General features: G+C 36.6%; 1 protein-coding gene and 1 long non-coding RNA gene across 3 annotated transcripts; one reads left to right on the top strand and one right to left on the bottom strand.

Moving 5' to 3' along the window:
- Positions 1-5,187: 5,187 nt before the first annotated feature.
- Positions 5,188-7,898, top strand: LOC128549078 (uncharacterized). Its single transcript, XM_053525257.1, has 3 exons — positions 5,188-5,310; positions 6,840-7,020; positions 7,356-7,898. The coding sequence occupies exons 1-3, from the start codon at positions 5,188-5,190 to the stop codon at positions 7,439-7,441; spliced, it is 390 nt and encodes a 129-aa protein (XP_053381232.1). The 3' UTR covers positions 7,442-7,898.
- A 1,409-nt stretch (positions 7,899-9,307) lies between these two features.
- On the bottom strand, positions 9,308-12,251 carry LOC123527865 (uncharacterized). Of its 2 annotated transcripts, XR_008366165.1 has the most exons (3): positions 12,041-12,231; positions 10,747-10,860; positions 9,308-10,124 (listed from the first exon to the last, which is right to left on the bottom strand). It is a non-coding gene; the product is annotated as an uncharacterized LOC123527865 (long non-coding RNA). The 2 variants fall into 2 exon arrangements; XR_008366164.1 differs by having other exon boundaries at positions 10,747-12,251.
- Positions 12,252-12,769: the final 518 nt, after the last annotated feature.

Raw genomic sequence — 12,769 nt, 5'->3', positions numbered from 1 at the left:
ACATGGTGACGTTTTCAGCTTTTAGAACTAAAACTTTAAGGGGTTGCCCTGCTTAATTTAGAATTCATAGCTTTGTTTTAAAAATGACAATCTTTGTATTTGGATTTATTGTCGAGCCCGCTTGCGCTGATATAGTCGTCACTTCTGGCAGGTCGGTGTATGTGCGTGCGTGCGTGCGTCCGTCGGATTCTGTCCGGACCATAACTTTGAAATGCATGGACCAATCTTGTTTATATTTGGCATGATTGTTTACATCAATGATCATGCGCAAACCCCATGTTCCTATCTCAAAGGTCAAGGTCACATATGGAGGTCAAAGGTCAAATTGAAGTTTGTCCGAACCATAACTTTGACATGCATTAACCAGGCTTGTTCATATTTGGCATGAATGTTTACCTCGGTGAGAAGGAGTGTCATGTACAAACACAATGCTCCTATCTCATAGGTCAAGGTCACATTAAGAGGTCAAAGGATTTCTTCTTCATGCATGGTGGGATTTTGATGTAACTTGGCATCAATTTTCACCATTATGAGACGAAGTGCCATGCGCAAAAGCCAGGTCCCTAGGTCTAAGGTAAAGGTCTCACTTAGAAGCCAAGTTGCTGGCGGACACGACATTCTGCCTGTGGACATGCAGAATGTGTTTCTAGTGTATTTGTTTTTAACAAAAAAAGTATATTTTAGACAGATGTAAAATAGGTCTTTATTTGAAGCTTTAAAATACTTCTTTAAGATACTCAGATTTTTGTAAGCATATCAGTCCTTATCACATGATGTGTATGTGTTTAATTTCATGTCATTAACTTGAGTGTACTGAGTATTTTTGTGGACAAACTGGACGGAAATTTTTTGGAGAGATCATATGTTATTCTCTGAAAGTCATTATGTTTAAAGGACATAGGCCAATGTCATAATTTCTTTTATCAGCGCCAGGAGAACATTGCCCTTACAGAAGCAAGCCTCTGTGGCGTATTTGCTGTGTATATGCCGCGAACACAGTAGTACGCCAGAGGAGTACATTTTACATACACCGCATGCCGCATACATGCCGTGTACTATTTCGACGAGTACACAGCATGTACGCAGGAGGTCACTAGTACACTTCAAGTACGCAGCACAGACTCTGAAAATTTCAGGAGTACACTGCATGTACGCAGGAGGGACTTGTACAAGAAAATAGTACACTGCATGTACACCGCAGATACTTTGAAATTTGTGCAGTACACTTCATATACGCGGGAAAGACTTGTACAATTTCTTTTGGCATTTATACTTAGTTTTTTTTTTATAAGTTAAAGTCTGAAGTAAACTTCATATACGCAGGAGTGACTTCATGCAGGAAGGATTTGTACATTTTTTTTTTTTTTGGAAGCAAGAACTTGATTTCCGAGTAACTTTTATCTTAATAGCATAGAATAGTTCAGATTACCGGTATTCTGAACAATAAAAATTTGCCAAACTATTTGCAATGTTCATTTGTGAAGCTTACATCTTAGTGATTTCTGAGCTGCACCTTGCATGCAGTGTAAAAATATATTCTTTTTCATTTTGAATTAATCCTGGAGCTTTCTAACTTGGATAATTGAAAAGCCTTATTTGAACTTCGTTGCATTACATTTTGTAATACATGAAATAATTACCAAGATAATGCCTCAACAGCGCCCGAATGAGAAGAATTAATAGCTCTCACTGTTATTTGAATACTCTTAAGCAAAACACCACTCTATCATGTTTTATAAAGGCTTTAATGCTCATTATGTTAACTCATTAAGGCCTCACCAAATTAAAAAGTTGTTCATCGGATTTGCCGCTTGTATATTTTCAGAACGTTTTTGGCTAATTGCGCTTGCCCATTGGAAAAAATCAATCCAAAATTTATTGGTGCGCTACTTTTTACGGACGTAAAAGTGTATAAATGCTTATATAATTCCAGTCCTAGATTGTTCTCAGATGGATTTTAATCAAAATAAATACATACTACGCACACATCGTCAATAATAAATCATAACACTTATATTTAGTTGCATTAAAGTTGTTTCCCCTTGATGCAGTTACGCCATTTTCTTCAAATGTTTACCAAATTACATGCTACAAAAATTGATTTATTTCATTGATAAGTGGATGGAGAAAAGCATACTGATTTATTTGATAACATCAATCTACATTATTTTGGTAAGGGTAAATACTTATTGATGCATGTCACTTATCTTTTTTTCTGTTTTTTTTTCTGTCCAAATGATCAGCATTTGCATACGAAAGTTGGTGGGGTAAGGAATTTACATTATCACAGCAGTTTCGCCACAAGAGTACACAGCATGTATGCAGCAGGAGTACACAGCATGTACGCCGCAGGACTCGGGCCAGGAGTACACAGCATGTACGCCGCAGGAGTACATAGCATGTACGCCGCAGGGGTAGTACACCGCAGGCTCATTTGCATGTGAAAAGTGTATGTGCCGCGTACATGCTGCGTACTATTTCTCGCATACTAAATTCCTCCAGCGTACATCCTGTGTACTATGTAGTCCACAGCATGTACGCAGCAAGTAGTACGCGGCAGAGCTCATTTGCATGTCAAAAGTGTACTACAAACGTACTATCGGTGTATGTGCGGTGTATATCCTGCGTACTATTGATTTCAGTACACATCATGTACGCATCATATACGCTGTATGTACACAGCAAGAGTACGCAGCAGGCCTTTTTCTTCTGTAAGGGTGGTGTACATTCATCACAGGGTTAGTGATCATTACTTGTGATCAGTAAATGATTTTGTATGTTAACAGTCAAGGTCACTATAAGACTGAAGTATTTCTTAAGGGCAGTGGATAAAAAAAACCCTGTCATATAACAGTATTTGACACCCATAGGTTAAGTTGCTTAAAGCACAAGGGCAGAGTAAGACCGATACTGTTTCAGTTTTCGTTTCTACAATACTCTTTACATCAATTTGGCCAGTAAATCATGTTGCTGATTACACACTAAGTTAACCACAGTAAGATATAGTGTCTTATTCTTGTCAAACGCTGTCAAACAAGACACTGCATCTTAATATGGTTTACTTGGTGTGTAATCAGCAACGTGATTTACTGGCCAAGTTATAGCCTAAGCACAGTTCTTATTCGTACCCGCCCGCTTAGCTCAGTAGGGAGAGCATTGGTCTATGGATCGTAGGGTCACGAGTTCGATCCCCGGGCGGGGCGTATGTTCTCCGTGACGTTTTGATAAAATACATTGTGTCTGAAATCATTTGTCCTCCACCTTTGATAATTCATGTGGGGAAGTTGGCAGTCACTTGCGGAGAACAGGTTTGTACTGGTACAGAATCCAAGAACACTGGTTAGGTTAACTGCCCGCCGTTACATGACTGAAATACTGTTGAAAAACTGCGTTAAACCCAAAACAAACAAACAATTAGTTCCTATTCGATAACTCAAAACTTGTGAACCCCATGTGGTTCTGAGGCAACTTGTGTGCTAAGTATCTACTGTCTTACCCTTGCATGATCGGGGGCTATTAATAGGGTCTGAACACTTGGTTTCGCTGTATCTCTGTGATTCAAACAGGTATAAAAGGTTTGGTTTCATACCTCGTATTTTTGTTAGATGTAAAACCAAAATTTTTGTTCTAATTGGCGTCTTCTTACATGCCCTCTTTTAGTGTTCGGATTATTTAAAGACATTGAATAAGATGTTATAAGGTTTCAAACTTGTTTTAGGAATGGTGATACAAGAAAGATTGGACTTTATACATTATTAATTAATATCCAAAGACAGAAATCTATTATGAATTTTATATAGAATTAAGTTCCTTAATTTCGTTTAGACAATCGAACAGCGGCGCCCCTCTGCAGCGCCTTCCTGGCCGTCACGTGACTTTCTAGGGGTCTAGAGTTTTCTGACCTTTCAGCCTAGCTTATGTTTTACGCGCTAGCGCTCCGCATGGAATTTGATAGTAAAAAATTGGATTGTTACATAGCACTTGAATAAAATTGACGACAGAAACTGAACAAACAGTTTTAGACAGAAGTGAAAATTCTAATGAGGAATCTAATTTCGACGAGTGGGTTAAAGCACTTGGATTACCCGGAAAAGTTGTGCAATGCCTCTGCCAGGAAGAACTCGTGAAAAAAGAGACACTAAAGCTTGTCGAGGTCGCGGATCTGAAATCGATTGGACTACCTTTAGGGTCAGTTAAGCTTATTATGGAGCAAGTGAAGAGATGGAATGGTTGTGCCGTTAATACACATGCATTGCCGGATATTGAAACTACGAATGAGACTTTACTCTATGCGTCAGGTAAGACACTTGATAATTTGCTGCTTACAGACAATCACGTTACTGCCCATCCGAACCAGGACACGCCAAACAAACCTGTTAATTACATGGACCCTAGAGCGTTATTGACTCTGAAAGCAAAATCAAAAAAGGCTGTCCATATTACACACTTTCTCACAGAAAAATGTAAGAAAAGACGACAGAATAGGCGAAAAGAATTTGTGCTGAGAACAGGAGCTAACGATACGGGGGCGCTCGTACTGTGAACCGAGGAGGATCATCCATACCTTGGGATCTCATTGAAGAATGGGGAGCAGCCAATATGCGTTTGCTTAACCACCTTTTGGCAACTGGGGAGTTGCACCGCAGCAATATAGAATTTTATCTCGCATATACAGCCAAAATATTCGAGTTCGCTGAAATATACGAATGGAGTAGTGTGCTGAACTTTGATCAAACTTATAGAGAGCTCCAAGCCGAGCACAATTTTGAGTGGGGAACGTTCTCACCCTATATGGAACTACAACTTCTAATTCCTAAACGCACTAGGCATAATCAGACATCAGGGCAACAAGGGACAGCCTACCAACCTCGAGAAGACTGTCGTATTTTCAAGGCCAAAGGATCATGTCCTTTTGGTACAAACTGCCGTTACCGCCACCCAAAACCGCAAGGGGGAAGACAGTCACCTGCTACACAAGGCGGACAACAACCAACGAACAACCAGTCATCTATGTGACACGCCTCTACATCACTCAATTACGACGCTTGGGAGCGACACCTTCCACAGGAATGCTGCGATCGCGAATTTATCTTATCAGGAATAAAAGACGGTTTCTATATAGTGAACCCAGACAATATCTCTGAACCCGTAAATGTAGACAATTATAAGTCTGCCACTTCGGGGAATATGCGCGCGCGGTCTGAATCTCAGATCAAACACGAACTTGCTAATGGACATTATAAGATTGTACATGAAAAGCCCCATATTGTGTCTGCACTTGGAGCTATTCCAAAAAAGGATTCAAACAAAGTGAGATTAATTCATGATTGCAGCCGCCCTGTCGGTTCCTCTCTAAATGACTTCGCAGCTACTAACCATTTCCAGTATCAGACGATTCAGGATGCTGTAGATTTTGTGACACCTAATTGCTAATTTAGCATCTGCGTACAGATCAGTTAAAATACATCCATCAAATTTCAAAGCCACAGGTCTAAAATGGCGTTTTACCGGGGACAGTCATTTTACTTATATGGTAGATCAACGCTTACCTTTCGGTGCTTCGCGTAGCCCAGAAATTTTTAATAAGATTACACAATCTGTAAGAGAAATTATGGTGAAGAAAGGTTTTAAGACAATAGTATGTTACCTTGACGATTTTCTTATAATTGCTAAAACTTATGAAGAATGTCAAAAAGCATTAACTACGTTGCTCAGACTTTTACGAGAACTCGGATTTGCTATAAATTACAAAAAAATCGACGGACCAGTGCAAAAAATTTTTTTCTTAGGAATTACCTTGGGATCAATTTCTATGACAACTAGTGTCCCCGGTGAAAAATTATGTGAAATCCGGAAAATATTAGAGCAATTCTTGCAGTCCAAAAAAGTAACTAAATGCGAAATTCAGAGCCTTGCAGGAAATCACGCAATGTATTTATGGCGGAAGGTTCCATATGCGCAGACTTTTTGAACGGTCAGCAAAGTTGAAAAGCGCGTGGCATAGAACACTTGTAACCCGCGAGATGAAATTAGATTTAAGAGGTGTACTGGTCAGGAACCCAGGCAATCCTTGCGTGTATCAGTGCTATACACTGGGCACGTTAAAGAACCAGGCTGTCTAATCGCAACGAGCTAGGCTAAGTTAGCCGGACAAGCCTGTATCTGATTTCTGATCTCTCTGTCGTGGGGGCTTTGTATTACTCTGTCCCTCTGGTCAGATCGCTCTGTGTCTGTATTAGTAGAGGATGAATTTATGCGCCCTGTGTGGCTGCATTTGAACTATGTAAAGCGCCTTTGAACGTGAAATTGATCATGAAAAGGGCGCTATATAAATCTGGTATAATAATAATAATAATAATGTGGTGGTTAAATTTCATGGATATTTTTAATGGTTTCATGCCAATGATTGATGGCCGACCGGGAACAGCGGTCAGCATTGATTCGTGTAAAACAGCAGCGGGAGGTTTCTACAATGGAGATTTTGTATACACACCTTGGTCTAAACAAATTTCTCAGATGCCGATAAATTACCTAGAAGTTATGTCACTTGAACCATCCGCCATCCGATGGGCCCCATTTTGGACCAATAAAAAAGTCTATGTACATTGTGACAATAAAGCAGCCGGTGCAATCATTAACAAAGGGACATGTAAAGACCCAATAGTAATGGCTTGTTTGCTGTGTGTGTTTTGGTTGTCAGCAATATTCAATTTTCGGTTAAAAGCTGTATACTATAGTGGTGTTTCAAATTTTCTTAGTGACAGTGTAAGCAGACTACATGAAAAGAATGGATATGCCAGACATTTGTTGCAAATGTCTAAATCGGGTTACTATATTTAATTACAGGTGGGCAAGAGGCCGAGCTGGACAGAGCTGTGCAATTCTACACGGGTTGTGCTTTTGCTGACTCTACAAAAAGAGCTTATAAAACACATCGGAAATCTTATCTGGATTTTTGCTCCAAATCTGGATATGCCCCTGTCCCAGCAACTTCATTTTTGCCGTTATGCAGCTTATCTAGCAAAATCTTTAAAATATAACTCTATCAAACAGTATTTGAATATCATACGCATTTTTCATGATGAGTGGAACCTCCCTAATCCTTTAAGTAATAATTTTGCACTGACGTGCACGTTAAAGGGTATTCGGCGTCATTTGGGTGACTTTGTTTTGCGCAAGAAACCTATTACTCCAGAGCATCTACGAAGCATTTTATCACATCTGGACATATCATCTTCCTTAGATGCTACGGTATGGGCTGTATGTTTGATTATGTTTTACGGTTTACTAAGGAAAAGTAATGTCTTGCCAGTTCAGTTTAGCCCGGAGAAGCACTTAAGGCGGAAAGATATAACTTATGCTTCATATTAGATGGAGTAAAGTGATTCAGTTTAAATCACGAACTTTTGATTTACCCATGCCCCGCCTCAAATCAAATTAACTTTGTCCTGTCCAAGCGCTTTTTAACTGTTTTCAGCTTACTCCTGGGGCAGATTTGGACGACCCTGCTTTTATCTACAAAGTTAATGGCCATTTGTTACCCCTTACTTGTGACCTTTTCATTAACCGTGTCCGCAATTGCCTCGCTCTAAGTGGTTTAAACCCTTCGGAGAAAGCCAGTCATAGTTTCCGCAGAGGCGGAGCGAGCTTTTGTTACGCAATTGGCCTTCCTACAGATTCCATTAAATTGTTAGGTGATTGGCGCTCCACCTGTTACCAGTCATACATAGACAATGACGCCCAAACACGTTTCCAAATTATTAGTCGTATGCAACAGGCCGTTTAAACGGTCTTTGTTTCCTTTTCTGTAACTACATCCCTACCCTACTCTACGTCTGGTGATTGGACGATACTTTGTATTGATCATCACATGTATATTATATTTTATATCGGAGGGTAACATGTATTTTATAATGTTGTGTAAATTGAAGTAATTTGCTTCATATACTCTTCCCATGCTTGGTTATGTATTATTACTTAATTAATGATCATATGTCTTGTGCTTCATGCTTTTGGTTATGATATAATTATTTGTTTAATAATTATACATCTGTTTGCGCATTATTGTTAATGAATTCACATATATGTATTTGGCGCGCTGCGCATATTAGTTAGAGCTGTAGTTAGTTTTAGGTAATAATAAAGCTCTCAGCACCCCCTTCACTTTGTCGTTGTTTGTTTGTTTAAATAGAATTAAATTCCTTAATTTCGTTCAGACAATCAAACAGCGGTGCCCCTCTGCAGCGCCTTCCTGGCCGTCACGTGACTTTCTAGGGGTCTAGAGTTTTCTGACCTTTCAGCCCAGCTTATGTTTTACGCGCTAGCGCTCCGCATGGAATTTGATAGTAAAAAATTACCCTCCCTACCCTCCCTTAATTTACCTTACCTGTAAGTTTTGTGCTGCTCTTTCTCTGTGAGTTAGACGATACTTTGTATTGATCATCACATGTATATTATATTTTATATCAGAGGGTAACATGTATTTTATAATGTTGTGTAAATTGAAGTAATTTGCTTCATATACTCTTCCCATGCTTAGTTATGTATTATTACTTAATTAATAATCATATGTCTTGTGCTTCATGCTTTTGGTTATGATATAATTATTTGTTTAATAATTATACATTTATTTTATGTTTTTCGGTGGTTTATCGAAATATAACGGTGAATTATATCCTGATAAACTCACTGGCCACTCAGTGAAAATTATCAAATCTGATACTCGGATTAACGTCAAAAAGTTTACCGAGCGTACTGAAAGCCGGAAACAATATGACGATGACGTCGTTAAAATGACGTCATCTTTGCGATGCTTCCTGATAAAATTTCCCGCAAATTTCGACATTTTATTGAAATAAACACAACAAAAGTAGAGTTTTAGACATAAAATAAACAGAAAAATTGTTGGTATCGATGTAATATCACGGTAATTTCACTCGTGAACACCAAAAGTTGTTATTTTCACTCGTGGCTGCGCCACTCGTGAAAATATCACTTTTGGTGCCCACTCGGTGAAATTATAACGTGATATTACACCGAAACCAACAATTATCCTCTATCTGTTTGCGCATTATTGTTAATGAATTCACATATATGTATTTGGCGCGCTGCGCATATTAGTTAGAGCTGTAGTTAGTTTTAGGTAATAATACCCTTACAGAAGAAAAAGGCCTGCTGCGTACTCTTGCTGTGTACATACAGCGTATATGATGCGTACATGATGTGTACTGAAATCAAGGGCTTTAAATAGTACGCAGCCCAAACGAAAAAAAGGGGGAAACAAAACACTTAAACAAAACACTAATACTATACTGTGTTTTGATGATGTTTTATTAGTATAGCAAATGACATGCAAATGAGGTAACAAAACACTAACAAAACACTAACAAAACATTGCTAACGAAATACCAACAAAACATGATATGCAAATTAGGCTTAAACAAAACACTAACAGAATACTTAATGTTTTATTAGTGTTTCATTATATGTGCTAAAGAAAACACTAACAAAACACTGTTAACAAAATACCAACAAAACATATGATATGCAAAAGAGCAAGATCACAAATTTGAACAAAACACTAACAAAATATTTTATGTTTTTTTAGTATTTCATTACCTGTGCTGACAAAATACCATAAGCAAAACATTATTTACATACATGAATTTATATATGAGCCGTGCCAGGAGAAAACCAACATAGAGGCTTTGCGATCAGCATGGCTACAGACCAGCCTGCGCATCAGCTTGATTTGGTCAGGATCCATGCTGCTCGCTTTCAAATGCTATTGCAACCATAGAAACCATTAGTGAACAGCATGGATCCTGGCTGGACTTAGCGGATGCAAGAAAAAGTATACACACAATATGGTGCTAAAATGTCACCATTTTCTACTCAGTTCCAAAGTCATTGAAGTATATTGATCAGTATTTTCCACTTTTTGCCATGGCTTTTTTCAACAACATTCTGATGTATAGTCGGTGTAAGATATGCTATTACTTTCAATTGAATGTCACTATTGGTTGAGAAATTTTCTGTAAATTGTAGCCATCATCAGTGTAAAATTCCACAGTTTTTCACTAACTGCCACAAAGCCATTGTCACCATTCGTCTCACTGCAAAACCTGAAGATGTAATAAACCAAGAGATATTAAATCATAAAAGCAGTTTCTTCATTAGTTTTTTCCTTTGTTTATGGTTTCAAAATTAATTAAATTATCATAGTCATAGTAATATTTGGTATTCAAAATAGTGCATCTTTATGATACAGGCAACACTGCAGATTTAATCCAGTAACAACTGTAACATTACTTGTTATATTTTCAAGAAACTTATTTTTTTAAATTTGATTTCAAATGTTGATAAGGTTCCAGCGATGGCAGACAGATATTTAATGATTTGGGAAAATGATTAATAGATTGGTCTTATGCATTGGTGTTACCCTTTCCATATTGTTATAATAAATAGTAACTTAGTTTGATTTCTGCCAGTTACCTGCACTTACACCTCAAGTTGTGATTACTTAATTTGGTATTTTTAATTATTATATATTGATTTGGACTTGATATATAGGAGATAATTATAAAACCTGCCATGAGTTTGCTGGAAATAAGTTTTAAAATTGATCTATTAAGTCATGTTCAGGAATTTTTTTTCAATTGCCCACATTCAATCAAACATACAACTATGGTATTGATAGTGTATACATGTATATAGTAATATATAATACCAGTATAATATACTTACATGTTTTTGAACTGCTGGATTCGTTAGGTTTTCTTTGAACACAATACGTTGATAAGGTCCCAATTCATTCATGTGTGCCATACCTATATACATACATGACATATGTTGCTATACCTGAAAATAGATTTAGTTTAAAACTTAAAATGTTCATAAAAACCTTTGGTTTATTATTGGGTATGTCAATGAACTAAAATTTTAACTGTATACAGTGTGATGATGGGGCCAAAAAATGTTACTAGTTCTACCAAATGTATAGCAAATAGAGGGTTACATAAGTCTTTATTCTTATTACATTATACTCTTCAATAGATTAAAAGAATTATCTGGATGAACATGATTAAATTAAAGGTCCAATACTAAGGAAAGTGAACATTTTAATTTCTTTTAAAAAGCACAGATACTATTTCATTTTATTGGAAAATGAAAGTTGGTATGTAGAAATTCGAAATAAATCGCAGTATATGTACAATTATTTTTCTATGAAGTATGAAGAAAGTTAAAAAGACCTGGGGGGTCATTCTGTCGATTCATTGAAATTTCAACATAATACACATACATTTCTTTGAGTTCCAAAGACCTTCTGTAATTTTGACCTGCCAATCTTCATTATTTAGTGTCTTGCAGAAGTCTATGCACTGGCTATGAAAAAAATTGCCAACTCACTTTCCCTTAGTAATGGACCTTTAATAAATTTAATTACCCCAGTCTTGTAAAATAAACAATATGAGCCGTGCCATGAGAAAACCAACATAGTGGCTGGTTTTCTCATGGCGTGGCTCATATAATCATTTATAAAAGCAAGTAAATAATCCATAAACAATTATTTTTGTTAACAATAATTTTCATTTACCTTAACATAAATGTGTGCAACACCAATAGACTAATTAATAAGTAAAAACAGGTTAAAACACTAATTTTAAAGCAAAATATTATTCTCTGAATTTACAGACTGAAGTAATTGCAGTGCCATGGTAAGCAGACTGGTAGCATTGTTTACCCTGTGATTGGGGAGATAACTCTACTGGTTTAAAGTTTTTGTCTCCGTTGAATAATTTCATTTAAAAGTATTCACTTTTTATTTAGTAAATTAAAAGCATGATAAACTAAAACATACAGCTTTTTAATTTGCAAAACAGAAGCATTTGAACAAAAAAAAATATGTGAAGCAACAGTCATTTGTGAAAGCTACCAAAACGAAAAGTAAACAACCTGCTTCCAGTTTGAATCCATGATTTATCATAGTTACAGGTAATCTAGATTACTGTTGGAAAATAAATAAATTATATTGACTCACCATTTGTATTATTTTCATCACTCTTAAACTTCCGTGTAAAATATAAACTGCACATAGAAAACAAAGAGCTATATAAATAAACTTCTTTGTAGTGAAATAACTCCATCATGCTCTCACAGAACTTCCTGTTTAGATTTGAATTTTTGATATTCTTGGGCAAATGTGTCATTTACAGTCAGCTAATGAAAGATACATGTATGATGTGGAAGCTATTTCTGTTCTAGAGTAAGATTTTATTCCATTTAGATACACATAAATTTTAAAGATTACTCTGATAAAAAACCCAAAAAGTTAAGGATTACTTTTTGTGGTACATGCACAGTTGCCAGAAGTAGTTCCCTGACTTTATTTTCATTGGCTGACCTCTTGGTAGAGTTTCTAAATATAAAGCAGACAAGATCTTATCAGTCTGTGGTAATCTCCTGTTGTAAGATAAGCAACATGTACACTGCAGTAGATTAATTTATCACCCCTTAATAGCCAGGTGGAAAAATTGCAATATAATATCTATATGCAACTACTGTTAGTGATGTTCTTTTTGATGTAACTCTAGGTGAAAAAGTAATGATAATTATTTCAATAAATATTTAATTAGTTCAAAATGAACTTTTCTGCAAAGTGCATGAATACATTATAATATATACAAGTTGCATTACAATTCATGTTTTAATCCCATTTGTTCTGTTACCTATCTAATTGAGTTTATTGTAGTTATTGGTCATAAAAATA

Source organism: Mercenaria mercenaria, chromosome 1 (genome assembly GCF_021730395.1).
Source record: "Mercenaria mercenaria strain notata chromosome 1, MADL_Memer_1, whole genome shotgun sequence".
NCBI lineage: Eukaryota > Metazoa > Mollusca > Bivalvia > Venerida > Veneridae > Mercenaria > Mercenaria mercenaria.
The sequence above is the reverse complement of the archived record's forward strand: the minus strand, read 5'-3'. Positions and strand labels throughout refer to the sequence as shown.